Source organism: Plectropomus leopardus, chromosome 19, assembly GCF_008729295.1.
Source record: "Plectropomus leopardus isolate mb chromosome 19, YSFRI_Pleo_2.0, whole genome shotgun sequence".
NCBI classification, from domain to species: domain Eukaryota; kingdom Metazoa; phylum Chordata; class Actinopteri; order Perciformes; family Serranidae; genus Plectropomus; species Plectropomus leopardus.
In genome coordinates, this window is record NC_056481.1 from 29,392,333 (window position 1) to 29,406,174 (window position 13,842).

Genomic DNA, 13,842 nt, shown 5'->3' on the forward strand with positions numbered 1-13,842 from the left:
GTTTAACCAGCAGCGCAAAGTCAAATGCAGTCAGTGTCAGTGGTAGATGAAAAACCTGAGAGCCATACTTGAGTAAAAGTACAGATTTCTTACCACAAAATTATTTTTTCTAAGTCATTAGAAGAATTCTGAGTAAAAGTCTTAATATATCTGATATTTATTGTACTTAAGTATCAAAAGTAACTTTATGATATTAAATACATTTAAGAATTGATAGTATAAGTGTCACAATACAGTAGTATACAGTGTCATAATACAGTAAATGTTAATATAAAAGCAAGCGGTCAGAATTCTGATAATTATTAAGTATGTTTCTTTGTAACATGTATACCACCTTAAAATGGAGCTTAGATTACACCTTAAGAAAAAACTACATTTGACCGTTAGTCCCCTCTTTCCTTCCTTCCTCCCTTCCTTCCCTATTTTGTAGTAAGTAACTACAATACTAAGGCGTAATGTAGTGGGGTAAAAGTGAAAATTGACAAAAATATAAAAACGCTAAGGTACAAATAGTTTCAAATAAATACTAAGGGACTATAACAAAGTATTACTACGTTGTTGCATCACACCACTGGTCAGTTTCAACAGGTTCTGAGCTGCCACACTTCATGTCGATGGAAGTCTGTTGCTGAATGGAACAAAGATGTCAATTACTAATTTTTCTGCATGGAAAATGTATTTATTTGGGGAAAAATGGCATTCACACATTTATGTTGTGTTAGCAGGTGTTCTGCATTTCTTCACCCCAGCATATTTTGTTTGCTCTCAGTTTGAGCATGAAACAGATACACAGAGGGCATAGAGCACATTGATCACACCATCTGACACCAAGCCAACACATAACACAGCAAGTCTCATGTTATAACATGAAGAAGACCTTTACAGAGTAGTGAAGTGGTATAGGATATACATTCATCAGCTGAGTATACAACACCTATGCACTGCACTTAGACAAGCAATTCAGGTTTTATTCAAGTATCCTACAAACAAAAAATGCTTCAGGCAGCACCTGGATAAAGTCTCAAAAAGTATCTCACAGCAGTCATGAAACAACACAACAGAACGACTTGTTTTAAATTGCAGGAATGAGTGAACAGCCACAGTAGTAAAATTCAGCTGCCGGGGTACATGTTGAGTGCCCCAAATATGGAATAATTTATTTTTACAGCTTTTTTTTAATGTAACGTCTCATCCTGTTTTTACATAAAACGTTAAGAAATACTTTAACACAGTCTTGCTAGTAGTGAGGCAAGATATTCTTAGCACAAGATCCACTTACTGGCTCCACTTTCAGACCTTTAAACAGCATCTCACAGTCTTTATTAGGAAATGGAGCTTCTGTCATGTGATAACAGGTGTTGGTATATATAAAGGGGGTGATGTCTGTTGAATGGGGACCACCAGTAGCATCACAGGGAGACTCCCGTACTTAGGGGCACCGTGAGAACATCAAGCCGAAGTCCTGATATTCTTTATCTTACAAGGACTTGGCACTTAACCCTACATAAAGAAAAAAGCTGTGAGATGTGGTTGAAAGGCCAAGAAAATGCCCATAAGTGGACATTGATTGGTATTTTTTTAATCAGCTTATTTGAAATCACTGAGGAGATAAAAAACTGAAAAAGCTTGAGTCCTGGAGAAAGAGGAATATCAGCCCTATCTTCTTTCTTACTTTGATTACGCCCTTTCATTAGTGTGGCTGCTCGCTCTGTCTTTTTTCCACAGATCATCCTTGGTACATTTTATGTCCTCTTGGTGCATGGTTGTCTTTTCTCTTCAGTCTTATTCTTCATAATGACGTGTTCTCTTCTCCATCCTTTTCCCCCATCTCTGTCACCATCATTGCCTCCTCCCCTGCTTTCGAAGCACTGACATTTCCATTCTCCATTGATTCCTCTTTGTCTTCATGATCATGTTCACCTTTCACGATGCCATTCAGCCCCTCTTTCTCTGAGGCAGTGACAGCCAGCTCCATCTCAGCCTCTGGATCTTTTTTCCTACTAATGCAGAGGAAGTTACCTACGGCGATGATAAAGGCTGACAGTGTGACCTCACAGCCCGCCAACAGAAAGACGTACATGTACTGATGGGTGGCATCCAAGAGGCGACCTGGTGGACAGGATGAAAAATTTAGCAAGACTGGTTCTCAACAGGCTGGACCCCATACTTAAAGAGCTTATGGCTCTTTAGAGACTTTGTCATTGTAGTCCAAGTGGTTTGCGGGACTGAACACTGAGAAATCTCCTTTCTAACGGATGGATACATAAAGGCAAGTCTCCTGTTATGACATGCACCACACTAACACATATTTATCATTTTGGGAGTGTCATTATTTCCCTTTACAAAGCAGTGTAATGATGCCACAAATAATAGGCAGTTTCATTTCAGTTGGACCTCAGAGTCCAAAGCTGACTTGTTTTAGCTGATTAGATTTACTGTGATAGCTGGTTGCTAAATGTGGTATCCTCCATCTGCCAGACTAAACACACTGACTAAACAGTGGATGTTTTCTGGACCTCAAACTTGTGAAATTTGGGCAGGCTTAGTCAAGCCAGTTTAGCTGCCAGAACCCAAAGCCATGTAACTGGAACAAAAAAGTCAGTGACATTTTTAATTCCAGGTATAGACTTCTCACTATGGGATATTATTTCATATTATTAGACTCTTTATGATAACTATGTTTTGTTAGCAAAAGAAAAAATAGAATGTATTTTTGTTTTAATTTGAAAAAAGGTATACAAATGTATGCTTATTAAGACTCTTTAACGTGAGGTGAAACTATCTAAATAATACCAAATCAGTGTCAAATCATATTAAAATTTGTGATTGGCAGTGCACTTGTTTAGGTGGATCTCATGCTATAGTTAAATAGTGAACTAAAACGCATCCATCCATCCATCCATTTTCTTCTGCTTTTCCGGGGTCGGGTCGCGGGGGCAGCAGCCCAAGCAGGGAAGCCCAGATTTCCCTCTCCCTGGCCACTTCGTCCAGCTCTTCCCGGGGGATCCTGAGGCGTTCCCCAGCCAGCTGAGAGACGTAGTCTCTCCAGTGTGTCCTGGAGAGCGGGGTCTCGTACGGGTACACTTCACCAGGGAGGCGTCTGGGAGGCATCCTAATTAGATGCCCGAGCCACCTCATCTGGCTCTTCTCAACGCGAAGGAGCAGCGGCTCTGCTCCAAGCTCCTCCCGGATGACCGAGCTTCTCACCCTATCTCTAAGGGAGAGCCCAGCCACCCTACGGAGGAAGCTCATTTCAGCCGCTTGTACCCGCGATCTTGTTCTTTCGGTCACTACCCAAAGCTCGTGACCATAGGTGAGGGTAGGAACGAAGATCGACTGGTAAATCGAGAGCTTGCCTTTTGGCTTAGCTCCCTTTTCACTACGATAGATCGGTGCAGAGTCCGCATTACTGCAGACTCTGCACTTGTGAACAAGACCCTGAGGTACTTGAACTCCTCCACTTGGGGCAGGATCTCCTCCCCGATCTGGAGAGGGCACTCATCCCTTTACCTGGCTGAGAACCATGGCCTCAGATTTGGAGGTGCGGATTCTCATCCTGGCCGCTTCACTCTCGACTGCGAACCGATCCAGTGAGAGCTGAAGGTCACGGCCTGATAAAGGCAACAGGATCACATCATCTGCGAAAAGCAGCAACCCAATCCTTAAGGTTACCAAACCGGACCCCTTAACACCCTGGCTGCGCCTAGAAATTCTGTCCATAAAAGTTACTCTCCAGCACCCCCTCTAAGGACACCCCTTCTAAGCCCATGCTATGTGTCGAGGTGAGGTCGACTATATCTAGTCGGAACTCAACCTCGTGCACCAGCTCAGGCTCCTTCCCCACCAGAGAGGTGACATTCCATGTCCCGAGAGCTAGCTTCCCCAGGCCTGGCTCCGGTGGGGGGGGGGGGGGGGGGGGGGGGGGGGTTGTTTGTTTGATGGTCTGAGTTTGAGAGACAGATAGAGGGGCAGGTGTATCTCTGGATCAGCTTTACACTCTTTTTGTCCACTTTGGTAGTGACAGGGTTTGTGGGCAAGACGAAAAAGGGGGAGGTACAGCCTGTAGTTAGATGGAGAGAAATTTACCACAGTTCATCTACATGCACTACCCACATTGTTTTGAGACAAAGCTGACTGAAATATCTACCAAGTGTCCCTTTGACTGTGACCATGAGCCACAGTGTGTCTTAATGTCAATCATTATCATAAAATGCACCCCCCCCTCCCCCCAGTCCCACCCCCTCCAAAAACCTTTTAGTAACCACAATAAGGTTTGGATCCTCTGGAACATAAAGTCCAGGTGAGAATGAATTTTAAACTACTTTTAAAAAATCTGCTTATGTTTTGATCAAAATTGGCAAAAGATGAAAATGATAAGCCTTAAATATTGCAAGTCTCACACATTCACATTCATTCTTTCCTTGCTCTGACCTGCTCCAGGAGGTCCCACCAGTACAGCAATAGCTTCCATCAGCAGCACCAGGCCGATGGCACTGGAGAACTTCTCTGTCCCTACGATAGCCATGAGGACCTCGAACTGAAGCGCTCCCACCATGCCATATGACATGCCAAAGAAGATACAGAAGACCACCAGACCTGCATAATCTTTGGCCTGCAAAGAGAGAAACAGGACATTTCTGAACATTACAACTGTTTTGTAGACAACAAGCCTTGTTGATCATGAGATACCAAAACTACAGCCGTACAGTGGCAGAGCCAAACTATACATGTCTAATTTACAATATTCGCTTTCAATATTAATGAAATGACCTACATTAACAGAACATCAATCATTTACTTTTTACCAGTCTGATTGTGATATTCATCAGATGATGACATGGCATCATCTGATGAATTCCATTTTTTGCTACTTTTTTCCTGTTGTCTCCCAGTAGGAGCCAGTTAGGTCTTGTTCATGGGCCTGTTTGATGGTTACAGACATGTTTATTTCATAAATTTCTGAAGTAACTACAAATCGTCATGCACATGTGTTCCTCTCCATTATTCTTGTGGTAGACAATAATGCTGCATTGTTACCTGTGATCCTATTATGTCGGTGCACCCGTTGAAGATCATGGCAAAGCTGAACAGGTAGACACACCTGGGCCGTACCCACTTCATACCTGCTATGAGGCCTGACGCTGGCCGAGCAAACATATCAACAAATCCCAAGATGGTGAGCAGCAATGCAGACTTAGTGTCTTCATAGCCAAGGTTTTTAGCATAGCTGACCACAAACACAGGGGGCACGAACAAGCCCAGCACCATAACAGATGCTGCTAGGGTGTAGATGAGAAAACCCCTGTCCTTGAATACGCTGAAATCCAGCAGTTTCCTCTTTGGCTGTGGCTTCTTCTCCTCAGCAGCTAAGGGACCCTCCAGCTCTTGGGGCTTCTTGGTGGGCAACAGGGGCCTCATAAGGGAACCACAGGCACAGCAGTTGAGAAGTATGCCTCCCAGTATGAGGAACCCACCCCTCCAGCCGTACTGGTACTGGAGAATCTGCCCCAGTGGGGAGAGACAGCACAGTGCCACAGGGCTACCTGCTGCTGCCAAGCCATTGGCCAGAGGACGTTTCTCACTGAAGTAGCGATTCAGCATTATCAGAGATGGCTGGAAGTTCAATGCCAGGCCCAGACCTGAGGAGAGAGACAGGCAATGTTACAGAAATAATTAACTGTATCATCTCATCATCACTTTTGGTTATTTTTATGTGATTCCACCTCTGTTACGTAAAAAGAATATATTATAGAGAGTAATCTTTAATATCTGTTTCAGTCTGTATCAAAGACTGTATATAAAGATGGACAACATAACAGCTCCCACAAAGTGTAACTTTTTCAGTTAGGATTGACCCCTGGTTTCTGACTGCAGTTTAGGTCATAAAGCCTATACAGGATGTCTAATCTACAATATTCGCTTTAAATGTTAATTAAATGACCTACATTAACAGAACATCCAGAACAACATTTTCCTACAAATGGTTTCTGTCACTGAAGGTAGTTCTCATCAGCCTGATGCTTGTTCCAGTGTTTCTTTTTTTTTTATAAGTTCTGTTTTAATGACTTATTAAATTGTACAAAAAGAGGAGTTTCCACCATGACTGACAACTGTGAGAGCCAACCCATGCGCTCACATTCAATGGGGCTGCTTGTGATTGGTTGGATGGGCGTTTTGGCAGGAACTCCCCCAGGGCAAATATCGCTACTGCACAGAATCAGACTCTTAATGACCTCATCATCCTCAAACCTCACCTAAGCATAGAGGGGGGAAGTGGGGGGTTGTCGTCCATCTTTATATACAGTCTATGGTCTGTACCAAAAAAGTATTGAGGTAAAATACCCAGCCCCAGAAAAAGACTACAGTTCTATATGGAAAAGTACAGAGTGACTGCTGTATTGCAAATTCTGTGTCTAAAAAGGACCACTTGGAAAATGTTACTCCTCTCAGTTTTATCAGGAGTGCTGCTGGATTGTTCATCCTAAAAGCTGGAGAATAAATCTTATTTTCCTCAAAATCAAACACATTTTCCAACTTGATGACATAATTTGCTCAGGAAAGTCCATGACCATCTACATGGAGGTGGCACTGAAACCTCTGCAGGCTCAGGCTCATTCCCTGAGGAGCAGGAATTTGCACTGTGAAGTCACATCTCAATCTAACCATCACTTTGGATATTTCTTGTGAGTCAATAATTTTGCCCACATGGTGGCACTAAAGGAAAGGTCAGCAGTCACTACAAATATCCACATCTGTCCTCTGTGATGCAAGAATATCCAATGCATATCTGAATTGCAGTTTTAGAGGGCAGCTGTCAGGATATGCTGCTATGGACCAAAGACTTAGATGAACTGACACAGTGACTGACAAAATAGTTACAGGGGGGAAAAGACACATAACAAACACAGTAGTTCTGCTCTGACATCTTTGAGACAAATGAGTTCTAAAGAGAAAAGTAGCTATCAGGATCAGACTTTACAAAATGGCTATGGATGCATGTAAATACGAAAGTTCTTGTTTGTGTTTTTGCTATGTGTGCATGTATGTTGTGATACCTGTAATAACTCCGATGCAGAGGTAGATGTGTATGATACTGGTGGCAAAAGAGGCCAGAATCATTCCAAGAGAAGCAAAGAGTCCTCCAACCATCATCACCGGCCGACAGCCAAACCTGTTCACCAACACACTGCACAGAGGGCCTGAGAAAACACAAGCAATCCATGAGTACACAGTATACACATGTGTATACCAACATTTAATCTCTATCACATTGTCTACCTGTGCCATACAGCATGGCGAGCAGTATTGATGAGATCCAGGCAGTGTCACTGTAGCCAACATCAAACTCTCGGATCAGCTCCTTGAAGAAGACGCTGACAGCTTTGGGGAAAGCGTAAGAGAAGCCAGTGATGACGAAGCAGCCAGCCAACACTGCCCAACCCCAACCCCCGTCTGGTGCCTTCACTCCAGGAGGTCCATCGTCCACCACTGCCCCTCCCATGATACTCTCCGACTGTTATGTTGAGGTCAATGTCTATAAACTGATAAAAAACACAAGCCTATCCTTTAACTTATTATGTCACTCATATGTGTCACTCATATGCTCACATTGCTTTCATATGTCCTGAAAATGTTCATCTTGATTTTGAGAATTATTTTATACCATAGTCATAGAGCACTTCACACTTAATATAATTTTAAATTGGGAGGTCAATATGCTTATGTAAGGAATAGGTTGTAATCATGTGTGTATGGTTAATACATTCACTGGTGCAGAACAACTTTTTGGCCATCCAGATACTGCAGAATAATGCTAGAAGAAATGACTTAAAACAACCAACTGGACTTGTTAGGTTTTGAGGCTTAGGTTTGTGGGAGCATTTGTTATTCACTGTATGAGCACTTCTATTTCAAGACTGTGTGTAGCAGAGTGTATGCGATGTGTAGCGGTGTCTTTATGTTGTGTAGGAGAGTGAGTGTGGTGTGTTACCTCCAGAGAGGGGTGTAAATATGGGAACATGGTATCTGTGGGGGGTGATTGTCAAGACAGATTAAGCTCCTCAGCCAAGTTGCGGAAAAAACTGAAAAAGGTCTGATTTTATTGTCATAAAACACAAGAGTTGGCAATCAGAGACAATTGTCCTGTAAAATAGGCATATTTATTGCTAATTGCTCAGAGTCAGCACCAGCATTACAGTGTTGACTGTAAACAGGCAGTCTCATCTCCACCTCTTAGGGGCGCTTTGCTTTATTCTAACAGCTGTGTGCATCTGACTTCACTTAGATAAAATACATGAAGTCATTATTCTAAAAGCATAATCATAATGACTAAGCATAATTACATCAGGATTTCCCTCACAGCCAGAAAGCCCACATGCAGAAACGTCCTTTCATTTCCTCCACAGCCTTTATCTCTGCTGTTGCTCCTCACAGTGTCTCTCATACAATGCATTCACACATTGTACTACATATTTCTTGTATGTGTATATTTAAGAGCTTTTCATTACTCAACATCATATCTCAGGAAAAGAGGGGGATTGATGACACTAATCTTGAAACTGGTGATTTTAGAGATCTCTGTGCTGCTGGGGGAAGATGTCTGTGAAGCTTCCATGTTTTCACAGACATGAATGTAAACTTTAAGTGCAATATGACTGGTGCACATAGGCATAAAGTAGCATGGTAGTATTTCTAGTTTAAGTTAATACATTTTATTTTCTCCACTGTAGTCCTTCAATACCATATTATGTTACCGTTGTTGATATAAAATTAAGATTTTTGAATATAATAACTTATAACATTTCTTATTTAATAAATCAGCCTGGGAACAAAATTATGGCATACTTGTCATGCCTCTCTCCATCTATCAGTCACAGAGCACAATCCCCTCATCTTTGCCTCCCTTTGGGCACATTCTGTAAAGGTGTGTAATGATACATATCATTATATATATGGAATGATTTTACTTATAACAGCAGTTTTTCTTTGCTTTTCTTTAATGATAGATACACCATGCACACTACACTGTATTTATGACATTCTGTATATAAAGCAGGGTTGTCTGTCTTATGTCATTGGTGTGCCTCTTTACAATATGTGTTTTCCTGACCTTTCCTGATATGATAGGTATTATATAGCCTGCATAATGCACTATTTACATATACGATTAGTTTACTTTTCATAATTATGTTATATATGTCCAGTTTATAGACTGTATATTAAAACAGATGTTGTATAGTGCAGGCGTACTTCTTCACTGCACTCATTTGTGACAGCCGTTAGTCAGTGACAGGATATTTCATAATGGTACTGACTAAATCAAAGAAGTTTGATCAACTCCCTAAAACCCCCCTCCCACAGGCCCAGCCACAGCATCCACATCTTCCATGAACCCAGTGTGACCGATGTAGCATTCTGCCAGGAGCCCCACATATCACCACCCTATACTAAAATAAGACCCTTACATTCCACACATACATACACTCACTTTCTCTCTCATACACTCTCTCTCTCTCTCTCTCTCTCTCTGTCTCCCTCTCTCTCTCTAAAGCTACCACACAGGGATCATTTCTCATCCCTGATATGCAGATGGAAGGCACTTGGATGTTATTCTGCATTGTGTGTGTGTTTGTGTGTAAAGGAGAGAGAGAGAGAGAGAGAGAGAGAGAGAGAGAGAGAGAGAGAGATAGAGATGGTAAAACAGAATAAAAACAACATGTTTTTAGCAATGTACTCAGTTCGATAATAACTGAACCTGTCTGCCAAGATACTAAACTAACATTCATTTCTCTGAAGTTGCTGTTTGGTAAACTGTTGTCTTCTATAAGCTTCTCAAGTGATTTGAGGTCCCTACCAGTTTCACCATCCACTGTGCCCATGCCCCAACCAATTGGTAAGTGTCACAACTACAGAAACAGGGACACAACAAAGCACCCCTGACAACCTCACCACCACCTACAAAGCAAATTGTGTTCAGTGGAACACATGACAAATTCAGAGGCACCGCCATCATTAACCCAAGGGAAATTCAATATTTTGTAAAAATGGATTTCTCTTTAACAGTAAGATCACCAGAGCAGGAATCTGCCTATAAGCCCCAAGTGGTCAAAAATCTGTTATTCCAACACTTAATTACTTTTTTGATCAGAATATATTAACTTACTAAACTGACCAAGTCCTCCACTTGCTAAATTCAGCTCAACATTTCAACTGTTTCTGTACCATTTGCCACGTCACTCAACAGCCGTGAAGCTGCACATAATGTCGGGTCTCCCTGCCTTCATCAGTTAATTCCCTGAAAGGATTCCAAAGGGACCCCAACAAAATGGAGCAGACTATTGTTTGTGATTGAAGGTTTGCGTCAAATCCTTAACCAGAATGGGAGCCAGTATAAACACATTTTAACAGCCTCTGTAACAGTGAGCAAGAACAAGACACTAAAGTGATGCAGAAAGACATTTGTCAGAGAGACGTATTTGGCAGGTAACAGGAAGACATGACGCTCTCAAAAATGTCAGAGAAATAATTTGTCCACCTTTCCCTCTAATAATAGGGAGATAATGTTATTCAGCCATTCGGTCATCTGAGCTGGGAAATCAGTTTGAGCAATAGATGCCGCATCAGTGTTGGCAAGGTTACTTTGTAATAATAATTGGTTACAGATAACTAGTTACCCAGTTTAGATGTAATAAGTAATGTTTATATTTTAATTACTTCAAAATAATGTAACTTATTTCATGTGTGTTATTTTTTAAATAACTTTCTAACAAATGTTTTATATTGGGCAATAGTGTTGAAAAATGCCCAGGAAGACTGCCAAAATAAGGCTTTTCTGCAAAGCAAAAAGACGCAGACCCACAGAATGAATATTAGATTCTACAACTGAATAGGATGAGCGATTATTGCCAAAGATAAGCTCTCTAATTAACATAAATTTATGAGACTTACACGTTTTGTTTAGCATGATAATATTCACAGATGAACACAATGTTTGCGTGTTTTGAAGCGGAAATGAAATTGCCAGAAGCAAAAAGCTATTGTTAGGCTATACATGAACTACATCACAGTCGAACGCTAAACATCACAACTACAAACACTGTAAAAACACGTTAAAACACAATCGAAAAATATTATAAACCGATAAATCTACAAGTTAGAATTCAACTCTGTAAAGATGTAAAGACGGACAAGTGGGTTTAAATCCTAAATGGTAAATGGACTGCACTTGCTTTTCTATTTTTTTTTCTTCTAGTCTAAACAACTCAGTTAATTAAAAGATGTCTGACTGATCACAGATGGAGCCTAACTATAATGACGGAACACTGTCAAGATTGATGTAAGGGGAACCGGATTGTATTTCCACTGAGTGTGTTGAGTTGTTGCTCCGCATTGGCACTCGGACATGTTATACAGGATGTCAGCAGACTTGTCCATTTAGTGGACTTCATCAGCAGACTCTTATGTCGGAAATATCCAGATTGAGTAACGTGGAATGATGACGTTGAGAGGCCTGACATCATCAGCCTCATGTATGCAGGCGAGCGCACGTAGGCACTCCGCGTTCACCATCCTGGTGATGGAGAGGAACGCGGAGGAACGCATAGGAGTCTGTACAGAAGCTTCACTGCGTCCTTCTCTAAACTTGTTGTCTCGTCAGTTGGTGGTGACAGATGAGTTCATGCTCTTCTGGTATGATCTGTATTTGATGGCAGTCTATAGGTCACAGCGCAGTGTGTGAAACGTGCAAACTGAGCGGTGGGCTATATTTAACGACCATCAGAACCACATTTAATAACAGAAATACACCTGTCCATTTTATAAAGCAACGTTTAGTCCAGCGGAGAACAAGTCATTGCTTCACCTCACCTGGCTTACAGTACTTCTCACAGACCTGAAGAGGCTGTTTGCTGCTCATTCTGTGGTGGACAGATGTGGATCCCGGTGCATGCGGACAGACCCGGTGGCCTACGTGAGGACCGAGGCGTAGTTCTGTGCATCCTTGCAGACCACCGTACTGATCTGAACAGGTCTACTCTGACTGACCAGCAATAACATCATGTTACAGTTGAACAGACCCCGGCACACATGGGGTCAGCATCTGTGACACTGTTCTAAAAGGGTCAGTGCAGACATGACTATCAGCTAATGACCATTTTCCTCAGTCTGACTCCTGGTCGCCTGACAGTCAGCCTTTGTGCCTACCTGTTACTCTCAGGCTGTGGCACAACACAGGAAAGACATCCCCAGTAGGCCATAAACACAGACAAATACACACGTCGGCCGTTGATTTAAAGGTTAAAAAAACTAACGACACATTACCTGCTGAGAGTTGAGTCCCTCCGTCTGAAGCGCTCCTACATTAACGCGTGAGCGCGCCTCCGTCGCTGGCTTTATCACACGGCGCTGCGCAGGAACCATTGTCTGTCTTTGTGGCTGGGGAACAATTTCACCGACGTACGGTTGCCATGGAAATTTTTCGCATCACAGAGGAAAGAGGTACGTTTTAGTTGACGAATTTAGCTCATTAATGATATCATTAGTTACCGTTAAACGTCATGATAGTGTAAGTTATTTGTTTGAAGTTGTCTCGTTGACTTTGAAATGTGATGTCGTATGAGCCCGAACGGCGCGAACTTCTGCGGATGACCGCCGAGTACTGCAAAAGCTAAAGCTCCCCTATTATGGTAAGCTAATAAAAAATACTTCTCAGTGTGTGTGTGTGTATGTGTGTGTGTATGTGTGTGTGTGTGTGCGTGCGCAGTGGTGTGAAGTATCTGAGAGCCATACGTCCATAGCTGAATAAAAGTGCAAATATCTTACCACAAAATGACATGTGGAAGTTAAAGTCGCCAATTACAATATTACTGAGTAAAAGTCTTAAAGTATCAGAAATTTACTGTACTTAAGTATCAAAAGTAACCAAATTTTATTATATTAATGTACGTAAGTGCAAGTAAATTTTGGTGATAAAAGTCAGAATTTTGAAAGTGATTACGTTGGCTTCTTGATAATATACACCCCCTTAAAATGGGGTGTACATTACACTGTAAGAAAAACAATGACTCTTTTTATGATTGAAAGAACAAAATTCAGTTTTTCCGTCCCTTCCATTACTTTCATTGTCCATCCATGGCCTCCTCCCTTCCTTCCCTATTTTGTAGTAAGTACACCTAACTAAAATGCTTCGGGGAAATGTAGACAGAAAGTTGACAGAAATATAAAACTCAAGTAAATTACAGATATGGGCAAAAAGTACTTACGTTTTGTTATTTCATTACATGCTGTAGAAATGCTCTAACTCAAATTACTATCTGTTGCAAAAATTAAATGTAATATAAGACGCACACCCCTACACCCTTTACATCAGTAAAGTTGAGGTGAAACAAGTGGACAGTTTTAGATTTCTGGGAATCAGCGTCACAGAGACGGTGACACTGTCAACACACATTCATGGTCAGAAGAGTTCAGAAACAGCTGCATTTCACACAGAAACTCATAATGGCAAAGTTCCCATGTCAAGTTCTTGTTAATCTTTAAAGAAGAACACAAAGCATCCTGAATGGAAACATCACAAACTGCTATGAACATCATTGGTACCTAAATACAGAGCACCACTGATATCAGTGAGGTGAGACAATACCCTCCCCAGCAGCAACAGCATGTTCACCCTGCTGCTGTCTGGCAGCTGATACAGACAGAAGCTGCTGCTGCACCTGCACACAACAGAGCAGCTTCTTTTCTCAACTCCTCCTCCATACTCAAGGAAAAAACTTAAACTTGCCTTCCCTGTGCAACTGTACATTTTAGAATGACACATAAGGAACATTGTACTTATATACATAC

The 13,842-nt window shown here is 41.7% G+C and overlaps 2 protein-coding genes across 3 annotated transcripts in view; one reads left to right on the forward strand and one right to left on the reverse strand.

Moving 5' to 3' along the window:
- Window positions 1-467: 467 nt before the first annotated feature.
- On the reverse strand, window positions 468-12,382 carry slc16a3b (solute carrier family 16 member 3b). Of its 2 annotated transcripts, none has more exons than XM_042508356.1 (6): window positions 12,319-12,382; window positions 7,279-7,541; window positions 7,056-7,199; window positions 5,038-5,639; window positions 4,432-4,612; window positions 468-2,109 (listed from the first exon to the last, which is right to left on the reverse strand). In XM_042508356.1, exons 2-6 carry the CDS (start codon window positions 7,499-7,501, stop codon window positions 1,790-1,792), a joined length of 1,470 nt encoding a protein of 489 aa, XP_042364290.1. In that variant the 5' UTR covers window positions 7,502-7,541; window positions 12,319-12,382; the 3' UTR covers window positions 468-1,789. The 2 variants fall into 2 exon arrangements, with proteins under 2 accessions (XP_042364290.1, XP_042364291.1); XM_042508357.1 differs by lacking the exon at window positions 12,319-12,382 and adding an exon at window positions 11,866-11,925.
- A 190-nt stretch (window positions 12,383-12,572) lies between these two features.
- LOC121958487 (coiled-coil domain-containing protein 57-like) overlaps window positions 12,573-13,842 on the forward strand; it is an 84,899-nt gene continuing 83,629 nt past the window's right edge. Inside the window, 1 exon segment of the mRNA XM_042507432.1 lies at window positions 12,573-12,683. Within this exon segment, the coding sequence (XP_042363366.1) occupies window positions 12,681-12,683 (3 nt within the window). The 5' untranslated portion in view covers window positions 12,573-12,680.